At 38.6% G+C, this 21970-nt stretch overlaps 1 protein-coding gene across 10 annotated transcripts in view; it reads left to right on the forward strand.

The window, feature by feature from the left end:
• Nucleotides 1–21970, forward strand: part of LOC105033124 (probable serine/threonine-protein kinase SIS8) — a 123097-nt gene that overhangs the window by 39874 nt on the left and 61253 nt on the right. For all 10 annotated transcript variants that reach the window (XR_012139672.1, XR_012139671.1, XM_019846539.3 and 7 more), the window contains exons 4-6: nucleotides 1126–1229; nucleotides 1615–2990; nucleotides 3132–3172. Coding sequence is in view for 8 of the 10 variants with exons in the window: in XM_019846539.3 (XP_019702098.1) it covers nucleotides 1126–1229; nucleotides 1615–2990; nucleotides 3132–3172 (1521 nt within the window). In the remaining 2 variants the exon portion in view is untranslated. The remainder of the gene's footprint in view (nucleotides 1–1125; nucleotides 1230–1614; nucleotides 2991–3131; nucleotides 3173–21970) is intronic.

Raw genomic sequence — 21970 nt, forward strand, 5'->3', positions numbered from 1 at the left:
TGTCCCTGTTGTGCAGAGCAGAGAATTATAGGCTGAAGCAATTATGGTGCTGATTTGTTGCTGAAAACTGGTCCAAACAGCAGAAAGTTGGAGTTACTTGCAGCTGAAAGGAATTTTGATGCTTCTCAATAGCTTGGACTGAGGTATTAGGTATAACCCAAAGTTCTCCACTTCCCTCTAAGTTTATCTAAATCCATTTGAAATCCATCTTTAACCTAGAACCTGTAACCTCCACTCCACAAACTAGAACTTATCTAACTAAAGATTTGGGACTGGTATTTATTTTGAGACTCATTAGGAAGTTTGTTTCCTTGTTAGTTGTTTTGTTAATGAATTGTTATTCGAATAAGTTGTGATTTAATTAAGTTTATGTTTGGTTTTTTCTTTAATTCCAATAAAATTTGGTACATTTTCTTGTGATTCAATTAGCTATTTCGGTTTCTTTCTCTGTTGAATCGTATTTTGTTCTCTTATTTATTGCAAGTGGTTCTCCAAAAGTGGGAAAACAATGTTTGCATTGCATCATTACTTTTTTATAATAGATTTAAGGCAATGAAAATGAAAAGTTGGAAGTATCTTTCGACTCTGATGGCTGTTTTATTTTGCAATAATTTTCCACTAAAATTGTATTCATTTGTCTTGTTTTCCTTTCCATTCTTTTGCACCTTTATCATCCATGATTTGCCTCCATAGCCCCTATGGCATGTATAACTATGCTCTCCATTCTCCCTGGTGAAAGAAGGAATGAAACGAATATTCAGCTGACATTGAGTTTTATGTGAAATTGTCCTCATGGTTTAAAATGTACGGCATCTGCATAAATTTTTATATAAATTGAAATGGAAGAAGGATCAAAAATTAAGATATGTTACTGAAGGAACATGGCTATATTTGGATCTAATTATTTAAGCTCTATGAATTAAATGGGACAATGCAACATTATAGAAGTTTATGATAACTCAATGAAAAAGCTTGTTGGAGAATGCAGGTTGTGATCATATTGATCATGAGATTGACATATATTTGTTATGTTGGTTTATGTAAACTTGTTTTGGTTAGAATTCAGTAGCATATCCCATAGTAAACATGGTTTATAAATAAATTTTCATTTTGTATTTAATGTAGGTTTTGGCTGATAGTTTGGGCATTCCTTGTCGGTTAGTGAAAGGAAAGCAGTATACTGGATCAGATGATGGAGCTTTGGATATTGTAAAATTCAATGATGGAAGGTAATATTCTTTCATGTCCTGCATTATCCTCATCATGGCAATCAATTTGGTTTCATAATTTTTGCTTATCTCGACATGGGATTGTGGTGTGATAGTTTGCACAAAATCACAGTTTGCTAAATGTCATACTCATCTGGTGCTTAATGATTGGAACTAGACTATGGATATAATTTGGCAAGCTGAAGGCCTCATGGATATCCATAAAATAGCAAGTGAAGAATTGTACTTTAAATCATCTTCTCTTTGAATTTTGGTCTCACCTTTAGCCCTATTTCTCATTTCCCCCTTGGTAGCTTAAATACTCCGCAGTAGACAGACATTTGTTTCATCTAGAGGTCTAATATTAATATCGGCAGGGAACTTGATTGTTAAGTTTCTGTTGCAGGGAATACATCATTGATTTAATGTGGGACCCTGGTACTCTTATTCCGTCAGATGGTGCAGGACTGACTCATGAATTTGAAGATAATTTCTTTTTTGTTAATCCTTCTGTTAAAGATATTGTCAGCATTCATCTGGGCTCTTCTAACAGTGAGTTATCAAATGCTACCAGTTCTTATTCCCAAAATGAGCCACTCAACAGGAGATCTCCCAATCGGGACACTCCAGATAGTGGTCGAGTCACAAGATCTGATTTTAGTAATCAAGATAGCCAAAAACTAATTTCTTCACCTTCTTCAAGCAATTGGTATATAAACAAAAATCTGAATATGCTAGATGTTTCTGGAAATTTTGACACTGATGGCATTACAATGACTCAAGAAGCATCTGGTAGGGTAAGTCACCCATATTCTATTGCAAGATCGCCTTCTTGGACTGAGGGTATCAGTTCTTCTGCTGTCCGTAGGAAGAAAGTGAAGGATGTCTCAGAGTACATGATTAATGCTGCTAAAGAAAACCCACAGTTAGCTCAGAAACTTCATGATGTATTGTTAGAAAGTGGTGTTGTGGCACCACCAAACTTGTTTTCTGAAGTATGCGGTGAACAACCAGAAGCTGCGATATCTGAGGGCATGAATCTGAATGAAGGTAAGGATGAAGTGAAAAGATGGAAGCATGGGTTTAAACATATGACTCAAGCTGATAAGGGTCATGGTCCTTTTTTGCCTCATCTGCCTAGCCAAGATGTCCAGCGAAAAGTGGTCCCTTCCAGGTTACCAGTAGATGCACTGAAGCCTGTGGAGGGTTTGGGGCTTTATTCTCCTCATGATTTTCAGGAAGCATCTGCCTGCAATCCTTGTTCATCTCGATCTGGAGATGCTTCTGCACAGTTGCAGGAGGCTTCACTGCAGTTTATAAAACACATGCCTGTTGCTGCTGCAGCTGCAACAGCTGCCGTTGTTGCATCATCAGTGTTTGTTGCTGCAGCTAAATCAAATACTGACATAACTTTGGAAGTTCCTGTTGCTGCAGCAGCCACTGCCACTGCTGCTGCAGTAGTAGCCACAACTGCTGCTGTCAACAGGCAACATGAGAATTTGGAGTCATGTGCTTCTGAGCCTGCTGTATCTGGTGGTTGTCATGATATTGATTCAATGGAGAAAAATGAAGATCTGGGTATTGGGCAGGTAGGAAGTGGTCGTGGGGATTATTGTGGTCTTGGGAAGGAAGAGGATGCTAGTGAAAATCATCCAGAAATGGAAAGAAGTTCTGAAAAGTCAACTGGCACTGAGAGTGCAAAATCTGATATTGCTATTGACGATGTTGCAGAATTTGAAATACCATGGGAGGACATTATTCTTGGCGAGCGTATAGGGCTTGGTATAAAATTGATATTACTTTTATCAACTGATAACCTTATACGATGCTGTCTATTTTTCTTGTGAAAAATGTATTACATCACATCTCATTCCTGCAAAGTAACCCTAAGATTATTTTTCCTGGATTTTTTTTCCTTCCCAGGGTCTTTTGGGGAGGTGTATCGGGGAGAATGGCATGGAACAGTGAGTTTTTATTTCAAATTATTATTTTCACTCATTGTATTGCATTGAAGATTTTATGATATATCAATGTGAAAATTTTTATTGCTGAAATTGAAAATTTGTAACCGACTGTGTTTCACAGTTTAGGGGGATTTTTGGGTTCTAATCATAATTATGTTGAATTTATTGAATTTCTGGTAAAAAGGAAAGTGTTACAACAGAACTAATCTAGGTTACAAATTCATCCTAATTTCAATTCTATTGTTTCTATTTTTGGATCATCCAACCATTCTACCAGCAATGCAGTACGAAAATCAGTGTATCTCAATATATATCATATTATTGAACTAATATCTCACAGATACAAGATTTTTTTTTAAAGTAAAGCGTTTTCTTTATATTTGATTTGGAACCATATCAATGTAGTGAACCTGAGTAGTTTAACTCTTGTATCAGAGCATTTCAGTTGTTGGATGTGACTGTTAAAAGTTTTTATTCAGGTGTAATTAGTCTTATTAAGTTTATAATATTAGTCTAGTATTTGTTATTAGAAAGGACTAAATGGACAGGTTGGTTTGTGTTTTAAGTTATAACTGCTCAGTACTTAAGGGTGTTTTGATCATTTAAACCCTTGTTTGTGATCGTGCTCATTAAAATTCTCTGAGACTTTTGTTCATTCAGTCTGTGATGATCAAGGTCTCGTGTATTTTATGCTCTCTATTTAGTTTCATTCTTTTTCTTTATATGTTTTATTGGAGTTCTGGTAATCTTTTTAAAACATTCAATAGAATGGTTGTACTTTCACGGCTTGAAATGTTGGATCTTCCGAGTTCCATCTGTGACTAGAGTTATGGTGGATCAATGGCCTAAATTCAGATCAAGGATTGGTTGGGAAGCTAATAATTCATAAAATTTATCATCAAAATCAGTTATTGACAGAAATAAGTGGCATTTGATGTACAGCGCAAACTAAAGTACCATGCAAAGTAAGGTCCTGTTTGGGACGGATGCCAGTTTCCAGTTTTCAGTTTTTTTAAAACTCAAAAATTGAGGGAGAACAGGTGTTTTATAGCCCAATTCTCATTTGCAGTTTTTCTGAAATTGGTAGCCAGAATCTTGAAATTGTAAAATCCAGAAAATGTGGATTTGACTTTTGGAAAACTGGCAATTGCCTACCACTAACCCCATTGCCCACCATTGGTGACCACCACAACTGCTGGCCGAGAGGCCATCACTTGGCACTGGCAGCCACTGCCACCAGCCACCACCGGCAGCAATCGTCATCCACTGTTTGACAACAGCCTACTCCATTGCTGTAGATTGCTGTTGCCCATCGCCAGCCATCACCGGCTCCCGATTGCTATCCATGATCACCCACCACTGCTGCCACGATTCGCCACTGGCTGTCAGCAACCTGCTGTCGCTTGCCATCATCATGACCCCTGGCTGTTGACCGTCATCACCATTGGCCATCGTCGATCGGCACCCACTTTGGCCATCCATAATCACAGTGTTGACCACCATGGCCATATTTGCTACCAAATAAGTTTTGAGTTTTTGGTTTCTGAAAATAAAAGTGGTTTCAATTTTTAACAAATTGGAAACTGAAAATTGACAACCATTTCAAATACTAGCTAACTTTACAATGCATGACCGACTAAATCAAACAGGATTCACCTACATACTGTTACCTTATTATGCAGAAAATAGCTTTAGGTCCCTCTTTTGAATTATTGACTCCAGTGCCTGTATAAAAGGTACTTCAACCGTCCTGGTAACTTAATCAAACAGGTATCTGTGCAAAATTATAATAAGGAAGCTACACAGCTTGGTAAGTAGCCAAACATAATGAACAAGATAGAGTCAATTGTTCCATCATATTAAATGACAGCAGTAGGTGTTGATGCATCATGGCACTCAAATAGTTGCAAAACCAGATTTTCAAAGAGTTATCCAAATAGGTACATATACCGAGATGGTTCATTTTGAAAATTGGAAATCGAAATAGGTAACCATTTTTTTTGCTGTTGTCAAATATCTTGAAATTACTATCTAGAATCAGATTGATATCAATAGGTTAGGCTCTGCAGATTTGGCTATTATGCACATTCATTGAAGCACCAACTATTATAAGTTTATAACTAAGGTTTGCAGAATCGATGCTAGGACCTATACTGGTCAGTGGCCGGTTCAGCTTGGTATGGGGTGAATCGGGTGGTTCAGTCTGATTCAGCAGATTGAGTCAAACCATTTTTTTTCAATTCTTATCTCGATATAGGTCGGTACACTTTGATTCGGTATGGTATGGAGACGGACGCCTTGGTATGGAAGGTTCGGGGTGGTTTCAAAGATGGGCCAAACTGACCCAGTCCTGCATTGGTTTGGCTCGGTACGAGATGAACCGGGTGGTTCAACCCGGTTCAACAGATCATGATTATTATCAAGGTTTGCCATTTTGGTACTGGACCTCATACCCGTGAAATCCTACTATCAAAGTTCGTCGTCTTGGCACCGACGACCGTTTCGGCCGGCTGGCGGTACGGTCTGGTACAGTTTCGTATTGTATCGAACTGGCAGCAAACCGATGAAGGTACTGGATCCGAACCAGGAGAAGAAAAAGAGAGAGAGAAATGGAGAGAGAGAGGGTGGAAGAAAGAAAAAGAGGGAGGGGGTGGGGGCGGGGCGACTGGACGGCCTTTGGTTGGCCGCCGTGGCCGTTAGATGGCGTAGTCCACACGCATGGCGCCGCAGGCGTGAAACAGGGGCGACACCCCTGTTTCACGATTTCTTTTTATGTTGCCCTTGTTTCTTGATTTTTTTTTAAAATCGAAATTAGGTAAAGCTGGCAAATGGTTTGCTGGCTTCATTGATTTTAATTTTTTTAAAAATTCTTTTAAATAGTGAAGCCGACAAATGGTCTGCCGGCTTCATTGTTGATCTTTGTTTTTAAAAAAGGGGGTCGCGTGAACAGGGGCGATAACTCCTGTTCTGTGACCTCGATGTTGTCTGCGCCGCTTCCGCCACCCCCCTCCTCGGCCCTGGCGAAGTTCGCATTTGCGACGTCGCCCGCTCCCATCTCCAGTGATCTCCCTCCCTCTCTCTTTCTCACTCGTTTCAAAGTCCTATCGGGCGAACCGACGAGCTGCAGATGCTTCCACAGCCCTCCGTTGGCCGCAGCAGGCCATTGTCGGCCTCCAATGGCTCCCGCCTCTCTCCTTCTCCTCTCTCTCTTTCTCACTTTCTCTCTTTTCCTCCATCGATATACCATTTGAACTAGTCGAACCGTGCCGATTCTCTGCCGGTCCGGCTCGATATGGGGTGTACCGATCGGTTCGGCATGATACAGCATTCTATGCCTACTATAGTGTCAGTATGCGGTATGGTACGGTACGACTATGTCGGCACAGTATGGTATGATGTATCGGTATAAAATGGTATGTCCTGTATCGCCTGGTATGGGGCGGTACAACGAACGCCGATGATAACCATTAGTTAAGCTATCAAGGTTTACTGGAAACCAACTATTGTATTTATGCTAGGGTTTACTGACTAATTAGGGGTTTCATTTCAATCCATAAATTTGATACTTTCAAAAACATGAAGACTAAATTTTTGAAATTAATTTAATACAAAAGCATTAAGAAGAGGCTACAAAATCATGAAATGTATCCCAAATTACCAATAGCATTGTTTGGTAGAATTTAGTTTTCATACAATAAAAATAGTTGATGAGATTATGAGCAACAAGATAATTCGAATTCAAATAGGAACTAGGGCGTTAGAACTAATTGTGAGCAGGGACATTGAAGGCAGGGTTTTAAATCTCATGGGACAAAAGTATCCCGGTTTCTTCATGGAACGGGTCGTCTTACTGTCCCATCCTGTCCCGACAATCATCCCAGTCCTGTATCTGATGGATATTCTACTTTCTCCCTTTCTTTCCTTTCTTTTCTTCTTCCTTCTTTTCTTTCTTTTCCTCTATCTTTCTTTCCTTTCTTTTTCATCTCCTTTCTTTTCTTTTGTCATTTCTCTTTTTCTTTCCTTTCATTTTTTTTTATTTTTTTTTTATTTTCTTTATCTTTCTTTCCTCTTTCTTCTTCTTTCTACATGAATGAGTTTCGGAGTCCCGAGCTTGTCCTGATCTCATCTCGATCCCATTTTCTCATAGGAACGGGATGGGATGATCAGGACGCCTCCCATCTTGCTGGGACGTAAAACCTTGATTGAAGGAACATTTTGAATCTGAACCATGAATCCATGACTTAAAGAATAGGATGCCCATTGTATAAGGAATTAAGGATACTCATCCTTCATTTGTATTTTGGATCCAATATTCACACCACCAATTTTCTTCTTGCTTACCTGCTGTAAAGAATAAGATGCCCATTGTGTAAGGATACTTTCATTTGTATTTCTCATCCAATACCTTCACCCCACCTTTTTCTTGCTAATTGCCTATCCTTCACTGCTTCTTCATTTCCTCTCTTCAAATAGTTCCATACTCTTAAGGGTTGTAATGATTTTCTTAGTTTGCTAAGATTGCTAGAAGGAAGGCTGAAGCCTTCCTTACATAGCTAGTTAATTTTGGTGATATCTTTAGCCAATGAACTGATAAAGAATAGTCTCCAGGGCCTAGATGTCAATTTTTTTAGAAGCTAGCATGAGGTGGAACTTCAATAGATAAGCATAAGGTGGCAAGTTCAAGTAGATATTCAATTAATAAATATAGTCTATGAAGCACGAGGTTTCATTTAGATGAGTTTGTATGAGGTGTCAAGCATATGGTGACGCTTCAAGGGATAAGTATTAGGTCGCAAGCACAAGATGGCACCTCAATGAATAAGAATGAGGTTGCCAGCAAGAGGTGGCATTTCAATGGATAAGCATAGGCTGACAATCATGTGGGACTTTAATGGATAAGCATAGGTCTACAAGCATAAGGTGTCCTAATTCTTTGGTCTTTGCAATCTAGTATCTCAACCACTGTTCGCTGTACCAGTACCGGACAGCGTGCCGGTGCCGGACCGGTACGGTACCGTACCGTACCGACATACAGTACATCTAAGCGTACCGGTCCGGTATCGGTACACAATATTTTTTTCGATTTTTATTTTTTTTGGATTTTTGAAGTTAATAATTGATAAATACAACCTCAATATGGCATTATATTGCATATTATTGACATATTTGGGTTCAATTTGGAGTTAGGTTGCGGTACAAAGACTCTTGATCCAAAATTTCAAACATATATTTATTTACATTATATTTCAACTATGTCATCTTAAAACTAAAGAAAAAAATATAAAATACGCATTAAAATGTATCTAAATATTTAAGTACAAAGCACAATAACTGATATATGAACCTTAAGATGTACTCTGTATTTAATTTCTTGTCGAGTGTCTATGACGCTCGTAGATGTCTGGATCATCAACATAGTCTGAAGGGATATCAGTCCAACCCTCTAGTCAAGTTGCACCGTACTCTCGAATACACATCATCCTATAAGGCATTCTCTCTGGATTGTAAGACATCTCAGACCTCTCGCTAAAATTCTGACTCTGAGAAGTATCTTCGAGATAATGGTATAATTGTAGAGGAGTCCATCCAAATATGCCAGTAGCAAAATCTGATCCGTAAGATGCTCCAGACTGTATAGGGTAGTAACCACTAGAAGATGCCTCGGATGCACCATATGCATATGGATCATAAGGTGGTTGTGGATAATAGGATCCATAATACGAGGATGATCCAGATACATCCATGGACCCTACTCCACGTGCAAGATCGTCTGCATTATATATATATATATAATTAAAATATATGCAAGTATAACAAAGCACGATAGTTTAATGATAATTAAAATAATTATATATAATTTTAAAATAATTTTAATAATTATTTTAAAACTTATAAATTTAAAATAAATATGTTATATGTTTCAAATGATATTTTTAAATTAACTAAAATATAACACTATTTTTATATATTTTTTATTTTATAATTAAATTTTTTAATTTAAATAATTAAAAAAATAATTGTTTAATTTCAAATATTTGAAAAAAAAATTTGAAATTAGATTTAAGTAGCTTGAATCATTCTAAACATGATTCCCAAACTCTAAATTTTTTTCCTAAAATTTATTTTTTTTTAATTTTTAAATAAATAAATATTTAAAAATATTTAAAAAATATTAATTAACGAAAATTAATAATTTTGTGTCATCGTGTAGATCTTCCAAAGATCTATCACATATAATTAATCATACCAAACTCATAAGATTTTGGCATGATTTTCTTCTATTTTTATTTTACCTCATTTTTATCCTATTTCTAACAACAAAAATAAAAAAAATATTTACTAACAAAATAACAGATTATCTTATCTCCGGTCAAAGATCAGCCTCTTCTCAAATCACTCCTTAAATTTCATGAAATTTTGTCTTCTTTTCTAATTTTTTGGAGGTCTCAACGATTAAGTTGCCCACGGCCATGGGTGTTCTCTGAGAACTCTCAAAGAACACCGAAGGCCTGGTGCTTATTAAAGCACCAGGCCCTCCTCCCATGTGAAGTGGGCCACGCCCATTTCTCTCTCCCCTCCCTTCCCCCAACCACGTGAAAAGGCCCCCATCTTCCCTCCTCCCTCCCCCATGTGAAATGGTCCCTTGGGCGGTATGGTTCGGTTCACCCCGAACCGACGGCGAACCGAGCTATACCGCACGGTTTTGGGTGGTATGGGCCCGAACCATACTGAACCGGGCGGTTGGTGCGGTTCGGGGTCGTTTTCCGAAAAACAGGCCCGAACCGGACCGATAAGGGACCGGTCCGGCTCGGTACGCCCCGTACGGCAAACCCTGATCTCAACTCTTCTTATTTGTATTTTAGTCCTTAGAATCCCACATATTCGAGAATAATGCAGCATAAATAGTTATTTCTAAGTGGATTCCATGATACACAAAGTGATAATATATATTAGTCCATATATTCTACTAGTTACAAGTAAGATATTAAGGTTTTAGTAAGGTTTCCTATACTGGGGTACCGTACCATACCAACATTCTATACGGTACAGGTAGTAAATCAGTACGCATTGTCATACCATATCAATACTTGGTATGCCTCATCGTCTTGTATGGTACCATATACTGATATTGTAATAGGATACTATTAGTATAGGGTCCAGAACCGAGACAACGAACCTTGAGTTTACATATATTGATTGCCAAATTTGTGCCTTTTTTTCAAAGACTCACTAGTTGCTTTGCAATTTTGTCTAAAAGCTTTGTCAAACCAATCAAGCTATTTGGTTGGTTGGCATTTCGAGTTTCTATCATATTTAAGCAAGTGTCTATGAGAGTGAGGAATGAGGCCAAAACTTGAATTCAGGAAATAACCCAAATTAACTAAGCCTTTATCCCAAAATAGTTGGGGTCAGTTGAATCATTTTACCTCATTCCTTTTCATTTATGATCACACTTTCTAAAATATAGCGATATCAAATCCTTCCTTATTACTTCATCTCCAATTGTTTTCGGTTTACCTTTATCCCTCTTTTTTTTTGATATGTATCAAATCACTCTTTCTTATTGATGCATCCCTTGGTTTATGTTGTACATGTCCAAACCATCTAAATCGTCCTCTTGATTTGTCCTTAATTGGTAGTACCTCGACCTTGTATGAATGATTTCATTTCTTATTTTATTTTATTTTTTATATTACCGCACATCCATCTAATCATTCTTTTTTTGGCCATGCTTATCTTATGCGCATGTTGTTTCCAACCATCCAATATTTTGTACCATAAAGTATAGCTGGTCATTTGGCTGTCCTATAGAATTTTTGTTCAACTGGTAGGTATCCTACAATCGCATGCAAGGTAGGCTGACCCAATACTCGGATCCATACCAGTCAGCTATAGGATCAATACGGTGCCAGTACCATGCCGACACTCGATACACATGGGCATGTTGGTCATCAAACTCGCGCACTTATTTTTTGTCATTTTTTCCAATTTTTTGTCTTTCTCATTTTTTTTGGTTTTGTAAGTAATGTTATCATAATTTGATGTTTTTTGATGTGTTTGAACTTTTGATGTTTTTTTATGTTTGATTTATTTTTTGATGTCTTGACCCTGAATTGATCATAATATTTATTGTTTTAACATTATCATCTGCACGGATCTTAATGCGCTTTGTCCTTAGTGATTCATTTTGTAGTAGAGATCTCAAAGCACTCTATCCTTTGGCATTCATCTATGATCCATTCGTTTGCATTGCTCTCAAAGCATTCCATCATTTGTCATCCATTCATCCACAAATCTCAAATTGCTCCACCCTCTATTTTCCATTTGCTTGCGCATTTCTTAAAGCACCCTATTTTTTATCATTCATTTGTTCGTAGAAATCTTACAGTACTCCATCCTCCATCATCCATCTGTTTGCAAAATCCTCAATGCACCCTTCTTCTATCAACTATCCACCAAAATACATCTTAAAGCTCTTCATCCTCTATCATCTTGCACTTACATGGATCCCAAAGTAATCCATCTTGTATCATTAATCCATGAATACATATTTCGATGTGCTCCATCTTTTGTCATCCATTCGTTTGCACAAATCTCAAAGTGGTCGGTCCATCATCCAACCATCAGCATTGATCTGATTTGTCAACATAGATCTCAAGTTATGTCATCGTCTATTGTCCATCCATCTGCACAGACCTTAAAGCTCTTTATCCTCTATCATCCATTCACATGCACAGATCTCAAAGGGCTCCATTCTTTATCATTAATTTGCCTGCACAGATGTCATAGCATTGCAACCTCTACCATTCATCCCTTAGCCGGATATTAAAGTGCTTCATCCGTTGACATTCATTTTTCAGTATAGTTCTTTAGGTGCTCTGGACTCAATCATCCATCGACATGCACATGCCTGGCTGTTATCATCCATCCGCTAGCATAGAGCTCAAAGCGCTTTGTTTTTAATCAAATTGCTAGAACATATCTCGAAGGGCTTTTTTTATGATCCATTCGCCAGCATAGATTTCAAAGCGTTCCATCCTCCGTCATCAATTCATCCACACAAATCTTGATGTGTTCTACCCTCTATAATCCATTTGCTTCCTTGGAAATCTTAAACCACTCCATCCTTTATTTGCTTGCAAAATTCTCAAAGCTCTTCATTCTATATCATTCATTCACCTACATAGATCTGAAAGCACTCTATCCTCTATCATTTATCCGCCTGCATGAATTTCAAAGTGCTCCATCTTTTCTCGTCTATCTGCTTGCATATATCTCAAAGTGGTCGATCCTCCATCATTCAATCATCTCCATAGATCATACCTGTCTACATAGATCTCAAGGCACTCCATTCTGTATCATCAATCCAATTGCACAAGCCTCAAAGGACTCTATCCTCTATCACCACTCGCATGCATAGATCTCAAAGGCCTTTGCCATTTATTTGCATGCACAGATATCAAAGTACTTCATCCTTTATCATTCTTCCATCTATTGGGATTTTGAAGTGCTCCATCCTTTCTCATGCATTAGCTTGCACCAATCTCAAAGTGGTCGATCCCAATCATCCAACCATCTACATTAGATCTCATTTGTATGCACAGATCTTAGGGCACTCTATTCTCTCTCATCCATCCATGTGCATAGATCTCAAAGCACTCTATCTTCTATCATTCATTCGCAAGCACATATCTCAAAGGGCTCCATCCTTTTTCATTTATCTACCAGCATGGATCTCAAGCGCTCCATCCTCTGCCATTCTCCCATCTGTACGGATCTTAATGCATTCCATCCTTAGTCATTCATTTCTTAGTACAGATCTTAAAGCACTCCATCCTCTGCCATTCATCTATGGTACATTCCATTATTTATCATCCTTTCATCCATACAAATCTCAAAGCATTCCACCCTTTATCATCCATTTGCTTGTGCATGTAGATCAACCAGTAAATTTGTAAAGAAAATTACTGTAAGACAAAATATAGATCAATTTAATGCATTTTAAGTACAACATGTATATTGAAGTCTCAAATTTGGTGAAGTGTCGATGTCTTTCATAAATTGGGATTATTTATGTAGTCAAGGGGCATATCGCACCAATGCTTCAACCATGCAACATGACAATTATCTTAGGTCATCCTATAAGGTATGTGCCTTGGGTCAAAATTGGTTTCGGACGTCTTGGTATTCTGGCTCGGGCTTTAGCTTTGGGAGGAGTCGTCAAATCTAATACTGAGGCTATGGTGGGGACTCATCCGAATGTGCCAGTAGCAAAATTTGACCTGTAAAGTGCTCTAGGCTGCATAAGATAGTAATCATTATAAGACAACGTCTCAAACACATCATATTTATGTAGGTTGTAGCCAATTTGTGGGTAATAGGATCCAATGTTCAATTCAGAACTTGATATGTCCAAAGATCCTATTCCACGTGAGCTCATATGTAGCATCATTGTATCTTGAAAGACCTCGAGTAGCTTGTCTCCTATATGGAATGGTATCCTCGCACTCTTTAGGTCATGCACTAGTGCATCGAAGACCATCTTGGGGTTGTCATAAATAGTGATAGCCATCAGATGCATCATCATTGGAACTGTCATCACCTCTCTCCTTGGTCTTGAGTCTGAGTGAACAGACTCCACTCTCTTTCATGGGCTAGACCTACCTTTGTCCTTTCAAGTTAGGTTGACTAGCTACCTTCTTTCCTTTTATGCTTCTTTTTGCTTGGCTATGCAAGCAGGATAGATGGTGCCCCTTTGGTTGAGTGGACTGGGTAGTATGGTGGCCTCGTCTTAGGATCTTTACATCATATTGCTGGGATAATGTCTTGAACATGGAACCTTGTGATGATTGGGTCCCTATTGACCGTTTGGTTGATTGGTTGGATGCAAGCATGGAATGTTATATTCTATCCATTACTCCGCATCCAACCTAACCTCTCTGGCTATGAAATTGATCGGTTGGGGAGGCAATCTTGCAAGGTTTGCCATACCGTGCCGAACCGGCCGGTACACCCCATCTCGTACCGGACCGACGGAGAACCGACACGATTCGATCGGTAAAATCGGTACACCGGCGGTACCGAAGAATAAAGAACGGAAAGTGAGAAAGAGAGAGAGGAGAGGGAAGGGAGGGAGGTGGGAGCCGGCGGTGGCCGGCTGCGGCCGTCGGAGGGCTTCCGAGCCCCGTATCGCCCGATAGGACTTTCAAGAGAGCAAAAAAGAGAGAGAGAGCGCTCGGAGGGGGGGTGGGGAACCAACCGGACAGACCGTGCATCTGTTGCGAGGCTCTCAGTGGCCGGCGAGCCGATGCCGACGGCCTGAGGGCGGTCGAGCGGGCGGAGCCCCTCCGCGGCTCCCGCCCCTTCTTCTTTTTCGAAACAGACGACGTCTATTTCGATTTTTTCTTTTTTTTTTGTTTTAAACTTATGAAGTCGGCAACTGGGTTGCCGACTTAAGAATTTTTTTTAAAAAAAATTAAAATCATGAAGCCGGCAAATCGTTTGCCGACTTCACTTAAAATCATGTTTTTAAAAAAATTTACGAAACAGGGACGATGCCCCTGTTTCATGCCTGCGGCGCCGTGCGCGTGGACGGCGCCCTCCGACGGCCACGGCAGCCAGTCGGAGGTCGTCCGGCGGCCCCGCCGGCTCCTTCCCTTCCCTCTTTTTTTTTTTCTTCCTCTTTCTCTCTCTCTATTTCTCTCGATTTCTCTTTTTTTTCTTCCGGTTCGGGTCGTCGGTTCGGTACGGTATGAAACCATACCGAACCATACCGTCGGTCGGCCGAAATGGCCGGCGGTACCGGTTCAGCAAACCTTGCAATCTTGGCTCATTGAGCTCCTGTTGCTGTTAGCCCTCAAGCCAACTAATCATGGGATCTTTCTCATCTTGCACAATTATTATGGAGCGGATCATTATATTACAGCTCTACTTCTTCCTAAATACAATGCAGCCTCAACCTCAGATTACAATGGACATATATGAGATCGTTGAGGTGGTTTTGTGTTGGATGGCTCTTCTACTTGCTATGGAAGAGGACAAAGGGGGACGAGTTGCTCATAGCCACTAGAGGAGATCATCTGTAAGAGGATCCAGATGGCTGGCCATTTAAGGTTTCTCGTTGACCTTCCAAAATGAATCCACCATTCAATTGCAAAAGCATTGAAGAAAATTACATATAAGATAGTAATAATTATAAAACATCAAGTAATAGTTATAGACTTATAGTTGATATCTAGTATACCTCGATTTATAGTTTTCTTGCTTGCTACAGTTGGCTTCCTGCCAATGTTGTTAATGCTCTCACTAAATATTTTCGTCTGTGGCAAAGAGAATTTAAGTTAATGATGGAAGACATGAGTTAACTTACATATGCCACTTAAGTAACTTCGTCAAGACAATGGGCCACAACTTTTGGATCAGCTCCATCTTATAGATTATGTTGCATAGGGCGGCCAGAAGTTTCTCGTCTGTATTGATTCTAGGGATGGTGTACTAGACGCTTGGATTCATTTAATAAGCTGCCAATCTAGTTCTCAATAAATATTTACAACCATAAGAGTAGTAAATAAATAAACATTTCAATGTACATTCTTACGTATTGGTTGCAACTATTGACCCGGTTCACCTCTGCTCAATGATATCGATGTACTCTTGGGCCTACTATGGATTTGCTTGCTTGAGCTGAGTCTTTGCCACCTCTATTATATGGCATAGAAAACCTACCTATAGGAATCTCTTGCTGTCTACGGTCCAAAGTGCTCTATATAATGGCTTAATAGCCTTCATGATCCTCTTAGCCTGCTGCTAGAACTGCTGACTTATCACAAAACCCTCTATGTAGCTCCGGTTGATGTCGGCCCTCGCATATTTACTCTCATGCCATTTGGCACTGACAACTATCTGATGCAAGCCTGCATTGTTATCAAGGAGGTTATCAAGTGTGATGTAATTAGTAGCAAATTGTGTCACTGTTGGTCTCAAGATCTTCCCCTTGTGTACTTCCTCATTAATGTTAGGATCCATGTGTGGTTATATATAAACCCGATGATAGATTGGGCTGTTTGCATGCTTTGCCGCACCTTATGAAACTTCCCGATTTCTATTAATATGAGATCAATAAAATATGCAACACATGGGTTTCAGAAAATGTGTGGCTGCTGCTCTATCAAGATCTTTTCGGCAACTTGTACGGCGGCCCATTATCAGTGACCATTTGCATGATGTTCTGTTTTCCTACTTGATTTATCACCTCCATCAATTTGAAGATGTATGTGGTATCGTGCATCTGATTAGAAGCATTAACAGACTTGAGGAAGAATGTCTTCATATCCAAGGTTTTAAATCCTACGGGATGGAGGTGTCCGATATCTCTATGGAATGGAACGCCCTGCTGTCTTGTCTCATCCCAACAGCCATTCTTATCATGCATCTCGATAGATATCCTCCATCTTTCTTTCCTTCTTTTCTTTTTTTTTTTCTTTCTTTCTTTTCTTTCTTTTTCTTCTACCTTCCTTTCTTTTCGTCATCCCTTTCTTTCTTTTTTACCTTTTTCTTCATCCTTCTCTTTCCTTTTTTCCTCCTTTCCTTTCTTTCAGTTTTCTTCTTTTCTCTTTCACTTTTTTCTTTTTCCATCTTCCATTCTTTCTTTCCTCTTTTTTCTTTCCTTACATAGATGGGTTTCAGAGTTCTGACCCTGTTCCCGTCCTGTTTTCTCATAGGATTGGGACGGGATGGCCAGAATGCCCCTTGTCCTGTCTGGATGTAAAATCTTGTTCATATCACAGTACGTTAGAAAGTTGTTGCTTCGCATGTTGGGACTGATCCAACCATCACACATCATGGTTAGTTCGTATATAGGAGGCAATCCACTTCTATAGCTCTTTGTTGTTATCAAAGAGCTCACCATATATATCCTTCTGTCTTGAAAGATTTACATCCGAACTGGCTGCCCATATAGAGGTGATGGCAGACTGATAGTGTATGTTGCCTATTGCATTCGCTAGGATGTGACTGAAGTGGAACTAGGACGCAATAGCTTGCCACATGTTCTTATCCTTCGCTAGCATAGTGTCAACCCTCTACTGCTTTGCATCCTTGACTAAAAAGGCACGTGGATCAAGGTTGTGGATGGTGGTTCTTGGTGGAATCTCTATGGAGGATTAATCTTTCTTTTTCGAGTGCCAAAGGCTTCAGCATAAATGCAATAGGGCTCCCACATCCACTGACAACCTTCCTAACTGAGGAGGTTCTTTTGAACTCTAGAGCTCTGCTGACGGCTCTGAAACCAGAGCTTGATTCATATTGAGGGCTCAAACTGAGCCTTATGGTTGGCCACTGCCTCCAACTGCCACTTCATCCAAGCTTGTTGGGATGGTTGCTTGGATTTGTGCCTCATTATCTAGAGTGGAGGTCTTTGACTCTTAGGAATGATAAGAAGGTTCTGCTGCTTCATGATTCACCTCTGTCGTCTTTTGAGAATCCTTCTGTTTCATTACTTTAAAATTAGTGAAGTGCTTCTTCGTCAGTTGTCAGATCTTCTATAGGCATTTTCGGTACATGGATTCATTGGGATAACCACTAGTCAGGTATTGCTTCAACTTAGTTACCTCTCTTTGAACTCTATGCTACACTAGCTGTATTTCTAGTAGTGTCAACCTTAGAGCATCTATGCATGCTCCCAACCAATATCATGCTCTAAGACCTTCCTGGATGGATCTATTGCTACAAGTTTATCAAGCATAATCATTTGTTTAATTATTTAAAAAATATTAAAATTTTGCAATGATGCAAAAGATAGGTTTTCTACTTCATAAAATACTTATTAATTATCTATACATAGTATTAATTTTTTATTTTTTGTATTAATCATGTATTTTTATTATTTTTTAGATTAAAACTAATTTTTTAATATCAAAATTTTAGAAAATTAATTTTATCAAATCCATGTAGAACTTTACCATGGATGCTATATATATTTTTCTCAGCCTGTATGTATGAAAGGTCATTTATTTTTCAATTTTATTCAAATTTAGGTCTATGTTATTATACACGTAATCGTACCTAAACTTGAACAAATTGGCACCAAATTTTTGTCAAGAATAGCATGCATACGCCTAAACATGTTTTCGATCTTATTGTAATTTTTTAACTATTATTTTTTTTTTTACTTTTTAATCCAAAAATATACTTTTCACTTTAAAAAATTATATATTTAACAAAAATTAAAGATTTTAGTAGGATTGTATAGATTATCTGTGGACCTACAACATATCATAAAATCATGGAAATGTTCTGAATTTTTTTTTTGATTTTTGGATTTTTTTAAAAGAGAAGATGTGGGAGAAGGCACAAGAGGTCATGTTAGGTTCCCTCTCCTATTATTGAAAGAGGGGGTGACAAACTGCCCCATATTGATGCAAACCAGGTGGTTCAGACCGATACTTCTCCAAACCACCTAGTTTGAAGTGGTTTTGGTTTTTCAAATTGAAGGGTGGAACTATTTTGATTCTACCCCGATTTGGTTCAGTACACCCTGAACTAGAGGATTTGAGGTGCGCATTTGATGATAACATAATCTGTTTCAAGGTGGTGCCATATTCCCTGGTCACATAGTATCTTAGTTTCGTTTCTTCATTTTGCTGTACCCTATTTTAATCTTATGGATAACATCCTTTTTATTTTTCTATATGAATGATCGATCTTACAAAATGATCACTCTTAGAAACTTCATGATCCTCAATTTTTGCTCCACCTTCATCTCTATTTCTAATTTTACTAAATATAATAAAGTATATTCCATATGTTCTATCTTGGGTCAATTTAACCTGAAATTCTTAGATCCTAATGCACTCCATAATTCCAAGTTATGATTAGCACCAATCTTAGTTTCATGCATTAAGAATATATTATCATTAAACAGCATACACCAAGAAATGGTATGGTGAATTTGCCGAGTAAGCTCATCCATGTCTGGTGTAGAAAGGCAAAAACACGGAGTACATCCTTAGCGTAAATCTCTTGTGATTCAAAACTCACTAATATTACCACTTGTAATTCTTACCCTAATGGTTGCTCCATTATATATGTCCTAAATCACATTAATATAACTAATGGAGATACCCTTACCTTTCTAACAGTAACCATAAGACCTCCAGAGATTCTATCATTTGCTTTTGCTAAATCAATAAAAATCATAGAAAGATTTTATCTCTTTTCCCTGTATTTCTCTATGAACTTTCAAAGGAGAAAAATAGGTTCCATGGTCAATCTTCCTAGTGTAAAATCAAATTTGTTCTGTGACAATTTTTAAGGCACACCTCTATCTATGCTCAGGCACCTTCTGCCAAAATCTCACAGTATGGCCCGTGAGTTTACTAGCACAATGTTTAGAACAATTTAGATTCACCTTTATTCTTCAGGCATCTTCTTGGTCTTTAAAATCTTATGAAACAAATCAGTCAATCAAGTTATGCTCATGTAAGCTTAATAGTTCCAATCCTTAATAGGAATTCCATCGGTTTCAACCACTTTTTTTTTTTTTTTTTTCATTTTTTAACATAGCCATCTTTCTCTTAGATATTTTAATTATATGTGTACTTAATATTTCTATTTTCGGTAGAACTAGTAAAACACCCTAAGTTGGTTACATTACTTTCGTTGAATAGTTTATCAGAATAGCTTCTTCATCTTTCTTTGATTTTATCTTCTTTAGTCAAAACTTTTGGTTTTTATTTTTGATGCATTTAATCTAAGTCAAGTCTCTGATTTTTCTTAATCTCGCTCTTGCAACTTTATATATATGTTTTTCTCCATCCTCAGTTTTTAACTTTTGATACAACTCTTTGTACACATTGAATATAGTCTCTTGTATCTCTTCTTAACTTCCTTCTTAGCCAGCTTATAGCTTTTAGATGATTCTTTATTCTTATATTTAGGTGGTCCTCTATGGCTCTCTTTTTTAGTTTTAGCTGCCAACTAAACTTTCTCATTCTACCATTAAGTTTTCTTATTGGATGGTCCTTTTTTTCTTTGATTCTCTTAGTATCTCTGTAGCCACTTTCTTGATACTGTTAGCCATCTCTTCTCATATGGTGTTGATTTGCCCATCTAGATCTCATTATCTTTCCTTCAATATTCTATCCTTAAAATCCATTTGTTTCTCTCCTTTGTAAATTCTACAACCTAGTCCTCGAGTTTGTATCTTCTTTGGTCCTCTTCCATTTCCTAATATACACACTAAACAATCAACCTATATTGGGTGGTTAAACTCTACCCAAGGTTTGCTATGTTGGTACTTGGGTTCGGATTGGTCGGCCGACGGCACTTTCAGTATGCCTCCATGTCATTCCGTATTAGTCTGAATTGACACAACAGAGAGGGTGGAGGGAGAATGGGAGAGGAGAAAAGAGGGAGGGGGAAAGAAAGGGAGGGGAGGAGGGAAAGAGAGGGAGAGGGGGCCTCTGAAGGGCCGCCATGCTGCTATTAAGCCTGGTGGAAAGCTGGAGGAGGCGCTTTGCTCTCGTGATCGAAATAGGGGCTTTGGCCCTCAATTTTGTTTTTATGCCGACTTCACTATTTCTTTTTTTGTTTTTTGCAATTTTCAGTTGAAGCCAATGGCAATGGTGTTGTCGACTTCACCCAATAAAATCAAAATAAAAAAATCAAACCTCCTGTTTTGATCGGAAGGAGGTTGGAGCCCCTCCTTTGGCTTTCCACCAGTCTCAACAGCAGCACGGTGGCCTCAACAGCCCTCCAGTGGCCTCTAATGGCCTTCTCTCCCTCTTCCTCTCCTTCCTTGCCTCCTTTATGTTTTCCTCTTTCCTTCTCTTTCTCTCCCTCCTCTGTTGGTTTCTCGTTTTGATTGCTGGAACCGTCCCGATCTGTTGATGATATGACTCAGTATGCCCTGAAACGGGTGGTTTGGGATGGCTCTGCAAACCCTGCTCTTACCCTTGTGACTTTACAATATTTGCACAACTCGATTAGTCTTTCATGTAAGGAAGACCATAACCTCCATATATTATACCTACTTTTAAAAGTTATCAAGTCTTTCTTTTTAAAGTAAGTCTTAGCTACTACTAGGTCGCATGCCATTATGAAATTCAAAATAGCATTCCTTGTTTCTATCTCTAAAACTGTAACCTCCATGTACCCTATCAAAACTTATGTGGTATTTTCCCACATGCCCAATCAAATATCCTTCAATAAATATCTTTTCTCTAGGAGGAATCTCTCGAATTAATTTATTCATGCCCTTCCAAAAGTGTTGCTTTGTAGTATCATCCAATTACATGGGGAGCATAAGCATTAGTGATGTTAATAGATTTGCTCTCTGATGCTAATGTTATCAAGATTATTCAATCACCTACTCTCTTAGTATCTACAATCTCATCTTTGAAACTTTTAGCAATAAAAATTTCTACTCCATTTTTATTCCTTGCTTTCGTAGCAAAGTCTACCAAACTGTTTTCAGGGCTCATATTGGTTCGCGACTGGTTCAGTTTGGTATGGGTTTGTACCGGGTCATTTGGGCGTATAGAAACAGGGACAGGGAGGGGGAAAGAGAGAGCAAGAGAGGGGGTAGAGAAAGAAGGAGGAAGTGGGAGGAGGGGGAAGGCTTATTAGTGATGACATTATGACCTTGAAGAGGGGAGAGCTACCGGCATTCAGTGGAGAGGGAGGGAGGGAAATAGATAGAGAGAAGGGGTTGTTTTGAATCAAGAAAAGAAGATTGAGAAATCTCCCTTATTCTGGTTGGCCAGGAGCACAGACTGGATGTACAGCAGCGAATCCCTT

Source organism: Elaeis guineensis, chromosome 3 (assembly GCF_000442705.2).
Source record: "Elaeis guineensis isolate ETL-2024a chromosome 3, EG11, whole genome shotgun sequence".
NCBI classification, from domain to species: Eukaryota; Viridiplantae; Streptophyta; class Magnoliopsida; order Arecales; family Arecaceae; genus Elaeis; species Elaeis guineensis.